We start from the raw sequence: 16,389 nt of genomic DNA, 5'->3' as shown, positions 1-16,389 counted from the left end.
GGTTGGACTAGGTGACCATGGGCGGTCTCTTCCAATTCTACAATTCTAGGATGAAGCGGGAGGGCAGTGCTTGGAGGATGATCGAAAATGGGTAAGGTTTCAGAGACGAACTAGCTCCCAGTCTGCCAGGGCAGCGAGCGCACTTCCACCCTCAAGAAATATGGCCACCCTGGGTACCAACTGCCCGCTCGCCAATCAGCTGGCCCGCTCGGAATGCCCGCGCCTCCCTTCCGCGCTCGCACTCGCGCGCTCTCCCATTGGCCGGCACGAGCGCGCAACCGAAAGGCCGAGGGGAGGGGAGGGGCGAGAGCAGCGCTTGGGGCGGTTGCCATGGTAGCTACGGCGCTCCCTCCGCTGCCCGTAGGGGACAGAACGCGTAAGGAGCGCACGGAGCGCGCCGGGCAGCAAAGGATGCGACGCGCCTTGGCTCCAAGATGGCAGAGCGAGGACCGGAGCAGGAGCAGGAGCAGGGCTCGCCGGAGGGGCAGGTGAGGGCGGCAGCCGGAAGCGCGGGAGGAAGGGAAACGGGAGCAGCCTGGAGAGGCCCCCTCCCCAAATGTGACGTGCTCCGTTTACAAAATTGCCTGGGCTGCTTTGCTTACAGGGAGCGTAACACTGGCAAAGCCGCCTTTCTCCGCTGTCCAGTATTCAGACACACTCGCCTCTTGGGTGGCCCCCATCCACACCTGCTCCTTGGTAGCTCAGGGGTCTGCAGTAGCCTCCCCACCCCAATAACATCAATATTTCACAGGTGAAATATTGGGGAAGGGGTCACTTTCCAACCCCTCCTTCCGTTTCCAAGGCTGGTCCTCCAGATGTTGAGGGACTACAGAACCTATCATCCCTGAGCGCTGGTCATTCTGACAGGGGCTGATAGTCCCAACAACGTTTGGGGAGGGTGCAGAGTCCCCTTCCTCCCCCATAGGCTCTTTTTTGCCCACTGGCGGTTGTATGCTGGATTGATGCTCTTAACAGCCCTTTACTGTTTTGGACCTCATGTATTGGGCTAACTTTCTGTAACAGTGTGGCTCTCTCCAGCCACTAAATCTTACAGAGCAAGTTGCATTTACTCAGAAGCAAGACCTGCAAAGGTCTGCAGAGCTAGCTCCCCGGGCAAATGCACATAGGACTGCAGCGTTAAAAAGGCAGGAAATGTTAGACTGAAAAGAAGACCGCTGTACATGATTTAAAGCATGCTGTTAATAGAATGCTTAATCTCACAGTGGATTCGGTTGCCCAGTGTTTGTTTCTTTAATTCATGTTACCCTGCCTTTGCTGGCGCTTGGGAAGCATGCATGTCACCCTTTCCCCCAGTTGTGGAGAAGACAAGAGGTTTGTTGAGAAAATGCGTGAAGTAGGTTAGGCTAAGAGAGAGCTGCTCACCCGCTGTGATCCAGCAAGCTTCAGCAATGAATAAGGTATTAACTGGAGCAGCTGGGATGAGGATGGATATAATTCAGTGGAATGTTAATGTTTTGAGCAGGTATCTGTATGTGCACTTGAGTTAAGATGCATTTACGTACTTCTCTCCCCTGTTTTGTCTTTGCTGTTCATATATGAACTCACTATAAGCATTATGAGTTATTTCCATTGAAGTCTGGGAGACTGTGCAGAGTAGTAAGTAACTCCTCCAGCCGAGCCACACCTCTGAGTCAGCTCTGTAAGAGCTGGCTTCCTGCATCATAGCATTTTCTCTTAAAAGGGCCACATGTCAGATATTTAACTGATAATAGAAGAGTAAGTGTTGTCATTTGATGCTGTCATTTAGGACTTTGAAATGCTCCCCACTCCCCAGCTCTGCGCAGGGTTAGCTCCTGTGCATTTGGGCTGCAATCCTATGCACATTGGCCCAATGGAAATTACAGAGGGAATTACTTCTGAATAGACATGCATAGGATTGCTCTGTAAACATATTTTTCCAAGGCAATTGAATGACTGATAAAGGGTCTCCAGTATTTCTTACCTTGGGTATTTGGATCCAGCATGCCTCTTTCCAAACTGATGAAAGTCAGTTGCCGTACTCTATGCTTGACAGCCAACAAGGATCTTCTGTCTTTCATCTTGTAGCTTTACTGTCTCTGCCTTTTTTATTGTGCTCTGTGACAGGTTCTTAGTGATAATATACCAAAAACTAATAAACTGGGAGACAGGTTTGTGCTATTCCAAAATGAACACACAAACCTACAGTTTTGTCTCTCAGCCTGTTCCAGCCTTTCACACCTCACCTGCTCCTATCAGCTTGCTCCAACTGTGTAGTTCCCCAGTATCAAGCTTCCCGTATTGTGAACCCCTGACACTAAAATGCCACATGTTGGCATACACACCCCTTTCTGCTAGCAGAGACCACCTTTGTCTTCCAATGTTTAAAGCAACAGGTACCTATCCGGGTGTGTTGGAAATAACCCTTGAATATGTTGCATTGAGCATAGCAACACACAATCTTAAGAGATACAGATTCAGGTAGGTAGCCATGTTGGTCTGACGCAGTTGAAATATACCGTCCTTTTCGCTCTATAAGATGCACCAGACCACAAGACGCACCTAGTTTTTGGAGGAGAAAAACAAGAAAAAGAATATTCTGAATCTCAGAAGCCAGAACAGCAAGAGGGATTGCTGCGCAGTGAAAGCAGCAATCCCTCTACCTGTTCTGGTTTCTGGGATAGCTGCTCAGCCTGCATTCGCTCCATAAGATGCACATACATTTCCCCTTACTTTTTAGGAGGGAAAAGTAAGTCTTATAGAGCAAAAAATACGGTATATAAAAAAGAGGGAAAAAACCCAGTAGTACCTTAGAGACCAACTAAGTTTGTTCTTGGTATAAGCTTTCATGTGCATGCACACTTCTTCAGATACACTGAAACAGAAGTCACCAGACCCTTATATATCGTGGGAGGGTGGGGTGGGGTTTTTCTCAGGAGGGTAGTAGGAGATGGGTAATTGACTCAATGGGTGTGGAAAACCTGTTGACGACTGTTGTTGTTGTTTAGTTATTTAGTCATGTCCGACTCTTCGTGACCCAATGGACCAGAGCACGCCAGGCACGTCTGTCTTCCACTGCCCTTGGTCAAACTCATGCTGGTAGCTGACGACTGTTAACGACTGCAATTAGTCCTACAGGAAAAAGCAAGGGATAGCATGCAGATGATTAGCATATGTAATGAGACAGGAATCCAATATGTGTATTAAGACCAGGTCTATCCATAGTTTTCAGTTTAGTGATAAGTTGTAATTCAGCAACTTCTCTTTCAAGTCTATTTTTGAAATTCTTTTGTAGTAAGATAGCTGCTTTGAGATCCTGTATTGAATGTCTTGGGAGACTGAAGTGTTCTCCTACTGGCTTCTCTGTCTTATGATTCCTGATGTCAGATTTATGTCCATTTATCCTTTGGTGTAGGGTTTGGCCAGTTTGTCCAATATAGAGTGTTGAAGGGCACTGCTGGCATCATCAATGCTGGCCTTTCTCCTTCAGCTGTCCATATATTTGGCTTTCAAGTGAAGGGACTTTATGTGTGTACAGCAGTTCATGTGTGGAGCCCCTTCACACATTGGCCAAATGTAGTGTGTGGCAGTTTGGCAGCTGTGCTTATTGGCAAGGGAAAAGATTAACCTTCTCAGTCCCACAACTCTCCACATGTTTTTTTTGCCCAAGGGTAGGATTACGTCTAAGGCCTACAGAGTGCAAGAACTATGCATGTGCCTTTTTTCTGCATGGTAACTTTTTGCTTGTTATGTATTGTAGCTACAGCCAGAAAGAGTTCTGATTACTGAGGGGCAGGAGCATCCTGAACCACCAGAATCTATTGCTGAACCACAAAAGAGAAAACCCCAAATTCTTGAAGTGGTATTGTCCATGGATGAGACACAAGAACCTATCATGGAGGAAGCACCAAAACTTATCGTAGAGGAAGCACTTGAGCCTGTCGCGGAGATTGCAGCAGAATCTGACATGAGCAAGGCACCAGAAATTGTCACGGAGGAGACACCAAAACCAACCCACCCAGCATTTCTTCCTGTTTCATCTTTGGAAGGTCTTGGCTCTATACTCACTCAGAAACATCAGAGAGGAATTGTGTTTCCACATGGTTTGGTCAGATCGGCAGAAAGCATCATGCCCCCTGAAGAATTGGTGCCCCAACAAGTACCGTCTCAGGAAATGGCGCCTCAACAAATGGAACCTCCAATAATAGAAGAGCAGCCTCCCCCAACAGTTGTTCCTTCTGTGGACTTCTCCGAGGAGATGCCTGTTGTGTATCAAGATCCCTTTGAAGTTTCACTTAGGTACATGGAGAAGCATAATATTCTGCAGATATTTCAGGTGAACCACTCCCTTTTTGCCTTTTCTGTCAAAGCTGCCTTCACTTAGGCAAAAGCGTGCACAGTGGCTGTTCTGAACCAACCCAGCCAGTGCCTTTATACACAGTGGTTTGAGGGAATCTCTTAGCATTTGGGAGACATTACTAGCCCTGGGACGCCGGTGGCACTGTGGGTTAAACCACAGAGCCTAGGACTTGCCGATCAGAAGGTCGGCGGTTCAAATCCCTATGACGGGGTGAGCTCCCATTGTTCGGTCCCTGCTCCTGCCAACCTAGGAGTTCGAAAGCACATCAAAATGCAAGTAGATAAATAGGTACGGCTCCAGCGGGAAGGTAAACGGCGTTTCCGTGCACTGCTCTGGTTCACTAGTAGCGGCTTAGTCATGCTGGCCACATGACCCGGAAGCTGTACGCTGGCTCCCTTGGCCAGTAAAGTGAGATGAGTGCCACAACCCCAGAGTCGGTCACGACTGGGGCCTAATGGTCAGGGGTCTCTTTACCTTTACCTTACTAGCCCATATCCTCTTTTGAGAGTACTCTGCATTATATTCCAGCCACAAGAATGATGGTGGAAGGCTTTTGTCCCATAGATGTCTAACTGGGCTTTCTCAAGAGATTACAAGCTTCACATAGTGTCCCTTTCACATAGTGTCCCTCTCAAGATCTCTGAGATCTATTCTCTGCCTTTAGGAATACAGTGATGGAGCATCTAGCTCAATGTTTCCCAAACTTGGGTCTCCAGCTGTTTTTGGACTACAACTCCCACCATCCCTACTTAGCAAGACCAGTGGTCAGGGATGATGGTAACTGTAGTCTGAAAGCAGCTGGAGACCAGTGTTTGGGAAACACAGATCTAGCCCTTCAGCTGTTGTTGGACTTCAGCCACGATCAGCTCCAGCCAGCATGGCTAATGGTCAGGGGTGATGGGAGTAGTAGCCCAGCAACCTCTTGGCTGTTCTTGACCTCGCCATTTGTGGTTTCCTTCCAGTGGGACCCGGAATATTGGTGGTGTTGCATTCCTAGTTGCTGTACCACATTCTGCTGCAGGGGTGGGGAAACTATGGCCCTCAGGATGTTGCTTGGTTACAGCTCCCATCATCCTGGACCATTGGCCATGCTAGGCAGGGCTGATGGGACTTGGAGATGAGCAGCATCTGGAGGGCCATGTGTTCTCAGCCTGCTGTACTGCATCTTTCTCTCTCTCTCTCTCTCTCTCTCTCTCTCTCTCTCTCTCTCACACACACACACACAGAGTGAATCTTACAAATTGGTCCCTGTGAATCCACATAGGAAGATACTTTTAAAATTTATAGGAATGGAACACATTCCAATGGTGAGACAGAGGGTTGCTGCCACTCAGAAAAGAATAGAAAGTCTACCTTGTTGCATGAGTGCACATTTTCCCCTATACTTCTCTGTACAGGGGCATCTCTCTCTCTCTCTCTCTCTCTCTCTCTCTCTTCCTTCCTATTTTGGTGGTTTAGTAGTCTAGTGCTGTTGCTTTTAAATGCAGTTGTGGTGTGTTTTTTTTAATTTAAAAAGAAAAGAAAAATGAAGAGATTGACCTAGAAACCATTCTGTACATCAGTGCAAAACAGTATGCCAAGTACAATAATTGGATTAGTTGCATCACAAAGAAATACAACGGTATCAATTGTACAAAACCTAATTCAATGTTTCTTTATTTTTAAATTCTTGGTTGCCTTTCCTGAGAGCAACCCAAAGGTAACAATGATACAAGATACAGAAGACCCACATTACAACATACAATAATACAAATGATAAAACACAGAGAAAAATAATCCAAACAGCAAAAAAAGCCCCAAACAAAACTATGCCAGGCATTGCAATAATTCTAGATGGCAGCAAACCAAAACCTAAACAAGCCTTTTCAGAATAAAACGCCTGAAGTGTTGGCCCGCAATGAAAAGAACCAAATGGAAAAAGAGGAGTAATGCAAGTTAAAGATGCTCTGTTCTCAAAAGCAAAGCATGCACATTTGTGAAAACTGAAATATATTTTTGAAATGTAGTTGTTCCCAGCATAGTTTTCTTTGCAGAAATTCATATTCCTGTTCTCCAACTTTCCCTTTCAAAACAAAACAGCATTATCAATTTTTAATGTCATCAAATGGTTTAGAAAATCCAGCTACTGTACTTGGTAAGTTGGTAATTTATTGTCCAAAACATTGTCCATGACCCCTCTTTTAAAACGCTATCCTTGAAAATCAATTTTAAATACAAAAAATAAAAATGAGAAAGATGCCCAGTTGCACTTCAGCTGTGGTATCTGCACCATTGGACACAAATCAGTCAAAAGTGTCCAGATATCATTGCACCTGCCAAGAATGGCACCTCTCCACCCATTTCTGTTGCATTGGATGTGGCATATGGGCTCCTTGATGAATCATTTTGAAAGGCTCAGAGTTTGCATATACCGGATTTATTTTTGCTTATGGGCCTATGATCTTGGTTACTTCACTCAGTATAAACCCAAGTTCAGACATAATAGGGGACTCTGGTTTAATATAAGCCACCAGTGAAGCACCAACAGAGGAGGAATATGCAAGCCTGGCACTTAGGAAAATAGTGACAAGAGCAGGGAAAGGAAAGGAGGAAGAAACCACAGGACAGTGTCATTAATAATCACTGAACTGGTCTAGGACATAATTTCCCAGATTCATAAACCATGTCAGAAAAGATGATCCAAACCAGCTCAGATAAGCTCTACTTGGAGTAGACCCACTGAAATGAAGGCACTTAAGTTAGTCATGCCCATTAATTCGAGCAGGTCTACTATGATTGGATACAACCCATAGCACTGGGTTTGGGGTTTTTTGGCCCTTGTGCCTTTGGGTTGTTGTTGTTTTTATGCTGTTGCTTTGATGGTTATATCTGGTCTGTTTGTTTGTTTGTTTGATTGATGGTTGTTTTTCTAAAGTTGTAAGTCACTCTGGGGACCCTTGGAGTTGAAGACGCAGGATAAAAATAACTTAATAGATAATTACAGGCAGTTAGTTATATATTAATATATTTCAACTTCCAAGTGCAATGTGCTTACCATTATTGCTTGATATATTGCTTTTCTAAATATTCATCTACTTAAACAATTGTGCAGTTGAGGAAAGCAGTTGAAATTTGAAATAATCTGCAATGAATCGTGTAGATTTCTAAATACTGTATTGTTTTATCTATCTTTCTAAATAAATAAATTGCTCAATAAACAAATCCTATATTGGGCCTGTAATAGATGCACTTTGTAACTTGCAACTTGCAGTTTTCATAGAATCATAGAAGTGTAGAGTTGGAAGGGACTTCCAGGGTCATCTAGTCCAACCCCCTGCAATGCAGGAATCTCAACTAAAGCATCCATGACAGATGGCCACCCAACCTTTGCTTAAAAGCCTCCAAGGAAGGAGAGTCCACAACTTCCTAAGGGAGTTTTGTTCCACTGTCGAACAGCTCTTACTGTCAGAAAGTTTTTCTGATGTTTAGTTGGAATGTCCTTCCTTACAACTTGAATCCATTGGTCCTACCCTCTGGAGCAGGAGAAAACAAGTTTACTCCATCTTCCATGTGGCAGCCCTTTAGATAGCTGAAGATGCCTATTACTGTATTTTTCGCTCCAAAAGACGCACCAGACCATAAGGCGCACCTAGTTTTGGGAGGAGGAAAACAAGAAAACATTCTGAATCCCAGAAGCCAGAACAGCAAGAGGGATACCGTGTGGCTGTTCTGGCTTCTGGGATAACTGCGCCAAGCCTCTTCAGGGCAACGGGATGAAGGCTCCCCCTGGCCGAAGAGGCTGCGCACGGTTAAGGCAGAAGCCAGGACAGGCGCGTCACTGAAGGGGCGGAGCGCAGCGCCCCTTCAGCAAAGCTGGAGAAGGAACAGAAGGAGTCCCTTCTGTTCCTCCTCTGGCTTCACATGACAGGTGTGTCGCTGAAGATGCGCTGCGCAGTTCTCTCTCTCTGCGCAGCGCCTCTCCTTCACAGGAGAGGCGCTGCGCTGAGAGGGAGAACTGCGTAGCGCCCCTTCAGCGAAGCTGGAGAAGGAACAGAAGGAGTCCCTTCTGTTCCTCCTCCGGCTTCGCAGGACAGGCACTGCACAGAGAGGGAATGCTGCGCAGCACCCCTTCAGCGAAGTGGGAGGAGGAACAGAAGGGGCTCTGTTCCTCCTCCCGCGTCACTGAAGGGGCGCTGCACAGCTCTACCTCTCTGCGCAGCACCATTCGCTCCATAAGACACACTCACATTTCCCCTTACTTTTTAGGTGGAAAAAAGTGCGTCTTATGGAGCGAAAAATATGGTATATCTCCTCTCAGTCTCCTATTTACCAGAAGAGGAGCCCAGAACTGTGGCACCCAGACCTGGACACTGTACTCCAGGTGTAGTCTGACCAAGGCAGAATAGAGTGGGACTATTAGTTCCCTTGATTTGGGCACTATACTTCTGCTGGTACAGGCTAGAATAGTATTAGCTTTTTATTATTATTATTATTTTGCTGCTGCATCATACTGCTGACTCATGTTAAGCTTGTGGTCCACTAAGACACCTAGATCTTTTTTTACATTTAATACTGGCAAGCCATCTTATACTGGTGTAGCTGGTTCTTCTTGCCTAAGTGCAGAACCTTACATTTGTCCCAACTGAGTTTCATTTTGTTGGCTTGATCTTAGTCCTCCATTCTGTTAATGTGGGAGTGTGTGAACATTTCAGGTTATCAAGCATATGTGTTAGAGCACCCCAGATTTTGCTGTACAGTAGACATTTTTCAGGAAAGATGAAATGACACATCATATCTGTATTTGTAAATAATACATATTATGTATATCCCATATCTTTCCCATCGTGAAAAGAAGAGAAGCCATTCTTGCCTCTGGCAATATAATTTTGTATCTTTTCATTGTTTGCCTTTGGGAAAGGAGTATAACGACTTCTGTCTTTCTCACTCAGGAGATCACTGAAAATCTGGTGTATGAGAAGCCTGAGAAGCCATTAGAATTCATGTTGAGACAGGTATGTCGTCCCTGCAAGGCACACACTGCTTGACTGTTATGCTTCTCTGAAGAAGCAGAAAAGGGGCATTGGAGCTGAGAAATATATTTTTCTTGCTTTCGGCAAGGAAAAGAGAGCGGGCAGTTACAGAAAACGAGAGCCATAACACCCTAGTGCTTATAAGTACAGAATTGTGTTCTGGAAGGAAAAGGCACTGGGGGATGGAAGATGCTATAGAAGACATACCAGATGCTTCTCAGTTTAAAGAAGAGATGACTTCCTCTTTTGGGAAGACGGGCAGCTCAGTAGCAGAGCATCTACTTTGCATGCAGATGGTCTTGGGTTCAATCCCCAGCATCTCCTGGTAGGGCTGGGAGAAATCCCTGCCTCAGTCCCTGCAGATCTGCCACCATTCAGTGTAGACAATATGCAGGTGATCTTGCAAGCTTGGTGAAACTTCCATGGAAGATGGCAGTACAGTGGTACCTCGGGTTAAGAACTTAATTCGTTCTGGAGGTCTGTTCTTAACCTGAAACTCTTCTTAACCTGAGGTACCACTTTAGCTATTGGGGCCTCCCGCTGCCGCCGCTGCGCAATTTCTGTTCTCAACCTGAAGCTGAGTTTTTAACCCGAGGTACTATTTCTGGGACGCGGGTGGCGCTGTGGGTAAATCCTCAGCGCCTAGGGCTTGCCAATCACTTGGTCGGCGGTTCGAATCCCCGCAACGGGGTGAGCTCCTGTCGTTCTGTCCCAGCTCCTGCCCACCTAGCAGTTCGAAAGCGCCCTAAAAAGTGCAAGTAGATAAATAGGTACCGCTTTCTAGCGGGAAGGTAACCGGCGTTTCCGTGTGCTGCGCTGGTGCCGGCTCGCCAGAGCAGCTTCATCACGGTGGCCACGTGACCCGAAAGTGTCTCCGGACAGCGCTGGCCCCCGGCCTCTTAAGTGAGATGGGCGCACAACCCTAGAGTCGGACACGACTGGCCCGTATGGGCAGGGGTACCTTTACCTTTAGTATTTCTGGTTAACGGAGTCTGTAACCTGAAGCATCTGTAACCCGAGGTACCACTGTATCTAAATATACTATGCAAAACCACCTCCGCCACCAGCTCCCCTCGTGTTGTGCTTAGGTTTGGAGAGGTGAATCTCGTCTGGACTGCCACAGAGAGAAAGAGTGAGTCAGATTTCCCAGAGATTTAAATGGCCAAGTCCCCCCCCCCCCCAGCAGTTATTATGCACATAACAAACATGGGCATTTGTTTTCATTCACATCTGGTTTGGCCGTCAGTTGAGGATTGGGGTTAAAGATGTATATTTTAAATTAAAAAATCATTAACATGCAGCAAGTAGCTAATACACTGACTGATGCTCTCTGGATTTGTTTTTGGTTTTCGCTGCTTCCTTAGGTTCAGAATATGATAAGGAAGCAGGCGTCTGAGAGACATAAAAATGACAACGAGCCGGTGTAAAAGATGAAGACCTGAAAGCTCAATGAGCTGTTCTTGGACGCTGCCCTAGGTGGAACAAGTTCCAGTGCTGCCCTCCCACATGCTCTGTCTATGCAAATTCTATAGATTTGAATGCTGTTGGTGGTAGCTGATTTCTTCCAGTGTGGGTGCTGTGCTGGGTGATCTAGGATGATAGGAAGTACACAGTTGCACCGGAGCGCAGAATGTCACATGCCTTTTAGGAAGCCACCAAGGTACTCGCCATCCAGTAATAAGGCAGTAATCCTAAAACGCGCTGACAGTCGTAGTAAGAGCTGATCTACATATCCTGCAGAATCAGATCATGCTGTCTTTGCTGGATTGGCCCATCTCAGATTGCAAGGGGGGGTACATTTTGAATGTGTTCCCATGGGGGAGGAAACCCTTTCTGCACATAGAAAGCTAAGGTTTGAGGAAGAATTCTGCTTTGGTAGTCTTTGCCCTGTGAGACCAGTTCCATATGTACAAATACAATTTCCCCCCACCATACAGGAGCTTTCAGGTACATGATCCATCACTTGAAAACCAAAGTAGTACACTCTGGGGAAAATTGTATCACGTGATGCAGCTGCATGTGTAAATCAACTAGAATATTTGTGAGTGAATAGTCTCAGGGTCAGTATGCAAGTCTCCCAACAGTCAAGCAACGTGGTTTCCTCACATTTAACTTAGTTAGATAAAAGTAATTTAAAAAAAATGGGGGGGGGGCTATCTAGTAATGATGGTGATGAGACTACACTTAACTGAATTGTGAATTGTGATAACCTGGGGTGAAGCATTAATAATTTTAAACCAGCCTTAACTAAATATGAATTGATGTCTAGGTGTTAGAACGTATCTAGAATTCTGCTTGTTAGGAAAAAAAATAATATTTGTAACTTCTGGTTGTCTGGTGCTCTAAATGAGAGCCTATTTATCTAATTCAATTTAATGCTGGCACCCCTCCCCCCAAAAAATCACCTTGGGCACCTATGCAACTAACCAAGCTTACAATGCTTCTTCTGATGTCAGTTGTTGAAAAAAACTGAATTTAAAACTGATGGATTGTTATAGTTGCCTAATTTGTAATATGTCCCCCATTCTGGAGATTAAAGAGAGGGCAGTGTCTGTTGATTCTTTGCAGTAATTGGACGCAGAATTGGTGGTGTGTTGCTATAGTAGCCAAGATACCTGTTTTCCTGAAGTGGTTACTTACGAATTACATAATTCTCTCTCAGTTCTGTAATTAGCAAGAGCCTATTGCCCTCCAACATTGTTGGGCTCCATCTCCCATCAGCCCCAGCCAGCATGATCAAGGATGGATGGGAGCTGCATCTGAATGGCCACAGGATCCCCACTTCTGCCTAGCTTAATGTCTGCATATTCTGAATCCATAGGAATTCAAGTTAAATCCAAGGTACTCCATTTCCTGCTTCTGCTGACGGGATTCGTGCTTCAAAGAGACCTGTTTAGTTATTTGCTGATGGGGGGGAAATAATATTTCCCTATGTTCTCACAATGTACAGGAACCAAACAACATATTCAGATGTATTTGTTGTTAGCTTTTAGGTCAAGAATTGATGGGTTGGTCTTTGCTAAAAAAAATTAAAGATTTCTAAGCAATTTTCATCTATGTGCAACTACTGATCATGTGCAAGGCAAAGGCTCTGATTCCATTTAATAAATTTATTTTGCTCAGTTACCTTCTGTGTTTTATGCATTCGGTTCAAGGTTCAAATCTTGAAGGCTCTTTTATACCTAACAGGTTGCAACCCACAGAACATCCATATACCGTATTTTTCGCCCTATAGGACACACTTTTCCCCCTCCAAAAATGAAGGGGAAATGTGTGTGCGTCCTATGGGGCGAATGCAGGCTTTCGCTGAAGCCTGGAGAGCGAGAGGGGTCAGTGCGCACCCACCCCTCTCGCTCTCCAGGCTTCAGGAAGCTCTGCGCAACGCTTGGGAGGCCGGTGCGACTTTGCGCCGGTCTCCCAAGGGTTGCGCAGAGCTGCCTGCATTCCGAAGCCTGGGGCGCGCTGAAGAGGGCGCCCGGGCTTTGCGCAGCTCTCCGCAACCCTGGGGAGACCGGCACAAAGCTGCGCCGGTCTCCCAAGGGTTGCGCAGAGCTGCCTGCATTCCCGGACTTCACGCAGCTCTCCGCAACCCTAGGGAGACCAACACAAAGTCGTGCCGGTTTCCCAAGGGTTGCGCAGAGGTGCCTGCATTTTGAAGCCTGGGGCGCGCTGAAGAGCGTGCCCGGGCTTCGCGCAGCTCTCCGCAAGCCCCGTGCCTGGGGGGGAAATAATTTTTTTTCTTTATTCCCCCCCCCAAAAAAACTAGGTGCATCCTATGGGGTGGTGTGCCCTATGGGGCGAAAAATACGGTACCTTTTTAACCCCCCAGTGCAGTGGGAGACAAGGCTGCTATGGCTTCTTCTGGCCACTGTAACCATGGTCCTACTGTCTGTCCCTGCCTGTGCATGGCACCCCTGGATTCCTGTTTATTACAACAAGTGTGTCTGAGAGAAAGTCAGGTGTGGGCAGCCACTATATAGTGTCTCCTGATGGATTGGAAGCTACCCAAGGTCCCATATGTGTTTCCTGGATTGCATCCTGGCAACCAAAGTAGTTCCTGGACATCCAGACAATATACAGCATGGTTGTATCCATGAACAGAGCTCAAACACTCACTGCCCTTCACCTCCAGTACAGAGGGATGCAGTAAATGTCCTGCAACAGACAGCACAATAAGATGGCAAATGGACCATTTAAGTACTATAATCATTATAATTATATTAATATCCTGCCTTTCCTCCGAGGAGATCAAGTTGGGTTCTCCCCTCTCCCCATTTTTTTCTTACAAGAATCCAAGGTAGATTAGGCTGGGAGGCAGTGACTGTCCCAAGATCAGACAAATAGCTTCGTGGCTGAGTGAGGAGGCCCTGCTTCTGCCTGCTGTCTCACTCACCAAAAGTTCTTGAAGTTGCAGGCAGAATCTCTTGTGTATGGACCAGACAATGGACCATTGCAAACACTAATAGCAACCTCATTTTCCCAAGAGTTAAGTTTGCTTAAGTAGCCAAAATGGCACCACCTTTGTCCAAGAACGAGGTAACACCAGACTTGAGGAGCCCTGAGATTTGCAAGGTTTCAAAAAATAAAATTTTCAGGGGGGCGGGGAGAAAACATTGGAGGTTAACCCCAGCCCTCCCCCAAAAAGAAGCAGAGTTCAACGAGGACTAAGCATGCTTAGTGACAACAGAATGCTGACTGAGTTGGGAAGGAATAGGAATGGAGGGTGGTAAAGAAAGCAATGGAATGAGATAGCTGGGATCCTGTAGATCCCGTGCATATTCAACACTGAAGAAACAGAGGTGTAAATTTAGCATTTTTATTTGTGACCACTAGGTAGCAGCAAGAGGTTGCAGAGTCCTCTTACTAATTGGTAGTGTGGCTATAAGGTACATAAACTAATGTGGCAGTTAACAAGGTCACACATGTTGAAAAGCTGGCATGCCATAGGGAAACACCTTCCTGGAAATGTGGTTGCTTCCTTTCAGTCTAAAATACAGGCGTCCTCCAAGGCTTAGGAACCGTACAGCTGCAAAAACATAGTGTTGATGTCCCCGCTTTAAAAAAAATAATTTTTCTTATTAAGTTTTTCATTTTATACTTTGTCACATGTCAATGAAATCAAAGCATCACTTACATCTTTGCTCATCTTGAGCCTCAAATCCCACCCCCCATTCCCTGGTTTTCTTAGGTATACACTTTTGTCTTAGCATTCCTATCTCACCCGACTTACCTTCTTTTTATCCTTAAAGAAATTTACTTCCGTGTTTGTAAACCAGTTCCACATATCAATATTACAAAATATTTTAAGTAAAACCTGCAAATCCTCAAATTCAAGGAACTGGATTTCATAGTAGCATTTTCTCTTCTTTTTGGTGGGGCAGAGAGTTCCTGTCAGTTTCAACAACTTTGAATTGCCATTTCTCCTCTGGCCATCCTTCTGAGACTGTAAAAGCTCTAGGCACCAGCAGAAGGAATCCCAAACTATTATAAAGTTACTTATTCAAGGTATAGATATTATACACACCAGTGTTACCATGAACACCTCCCTTATTCTCTTAGAATGGCGATGGCAGCTGCCTGAGAGGTGTTGGAACTGTGTTCAGGTGAGTTCTGACTGAAAGAAAAGCCCTGTACATAAGATAGATTTATAATTACAGTACCGTGGTACCTCGGGTTACATACGCTTCAGGTTACAGACTCCGCTAACCCAGAAATCGTACCTCGGGTTAAGATCTTTGCTTCAGGATGAGAACAGAAATTGTGCTCTGGCGGCACGGCAGCAGCGGGAGGCCCCATTAGCTAAAGTGGTATCTCAGGTTAAGAACAGTTTCAGGTTAAGAACGGACCTCCGAAACGAATTAAGTACTTAACCCGAGGTACCACTGTATAGATCAAGAGTCATGCAACATGGTGCCCTCTAGATGCTCTGGTTCGCCAGAAGTGGCTTAGTCATGCTGGCCACATGACCCAGAAGCTGCACGCCGGCTTCCTCAGCCAATAAAGCGAGATGAGCACTGCAACCCCAGAGTCAGCCACGACTGGACCTAATGGTCAGGGGTCCCTTTACCTTTTTAAACTGGATAGGATTGACTTCTGAGTAAACATGAATTGGATCAGGTTCAAAGTAATTTATTCTTATTCTCTCTCTCTCTCTCTCTCTCTCTCTCTCTCTCTTTCTCTCTCCTTTCTTTCCCCTCCCTCCCTTCTCTTTGCTTCCCTTCCCACTTTACTCAGAAGCCACCCTGCTGCAGTGTTCCCTTGGGTTTACTTCTAAGTAGATATGTCATAGCTCCCCTAATCATCTGCCTCTCTAAATATGTTTTTAATAGCCTCACTCCAGCTAACCAAGCTGCAGTCCATAGCACCATTTACTTAGGAGTAAGTCCCACTGAATGCAGTAGGAACTTACTTATGAGCAAGAATAAGAATAACTGCCTTGCAAGACAAGCCTTAAAGCAAATTGCCTTTTTACATTGTATGGTTTGAAACTGAAGTCTGATACTTCAGCCCGATAATTTTGTACCTTTGCATATTCCCACCTTTTCTGATTCCGAACCTGGCACAAACACACACACATAAAAACTAGGGCATGCAAGTTTGGGTTTATGATTTCTTCTTGATCATCAAAGTGGGTGGTGCTGTAGTTAAGACTGCTTGACTGGGCCTTAGGAGAACAGGGTTCAAATCCCAACTCAGCCATACAACACACACCTCTGGGTGTGTCTTACCATGCCCACTGACACCAATGTTCATGTAAGGCTGTCATGCTTTGCCTATTGACTCCTATATTCCTCTGGGTGTGTCGTGTCATGTCCCTTGGCTCCTATGCCATATTTAAAGGTAAAGGTACCCCTGCCCGTACGGGCCAGTCTTGCCAGACTCTAGGGTTGTGCGCTCATCTCACTCTATAGGCCGGGAGCCAGCGCTGTCCGCAGACACTTCCGGGTCATGCCATATTTAGGGGATTCCAATTTCTCTCACAGTTCTACAATTCCCAGAGTGGTTTAACAATCAATCTCCCTTGCCAGGGAACTTTGGGAA

At 45.8% G+C, this 16,389-nt stretch overlaps 1 protein-coding gene across 2 annotated transcripts; it reads left to right on the top strand.

Moving 5' to 3' along the window:
- The first annotated feature begins 286 nt into the window (after nt 1-286).
- On the top strand, nt 287-12,474 carry TEX55 (testis expressed 55). Of its 2 annotated transcripts, none has more exons than XM_028726535.2 (4): nt 287-488; nt 3,740-4,278; nt 9,268-9,330; nt 10,713-12,474. In XM_028726535.2, exons 1-3 carry the CDS (start codon nt 435-437, stop codon nt 9,311-9,313), a joined length of 639 nt encoding a protein of 212 aa, XP_028582368.2. In that variant the 5' UTR covers nt 287-434; the 3' UTR covers nt 9,314-9,330; nt 10,713-12,474. The 2 variants fall into 2 exon arrangements, with proteins under 2 accessions (XP_028582368.2, XP_028582367.2); XM_028726534.2 differs by having other exon boundaries at nt 289-488; nt 3,740-4,315.
- Nucleotides 12,475-16,389: the final 3,915 nt, after the last annotated feature.

Source organism: Podarcis muralis, chromosome 4 (genome assembly GCF_964188315.1).
Source record: "Podarcis muralis chromosome 4, rPodMur119.hap1.1, whole genome shotgun sequence".
Classification (NCBI taxonomy): domain Eukaryota; kingdom Metazoa; phylum Chordata; class Lepidosauria; order Squamata; family Lacertidae; genus Podarcis; species Podarcis muralis.
Note: the sequence above shows the minus strand (reverse complement) of the source record. Positions and strands in the feature narration are given on the sequence as shown.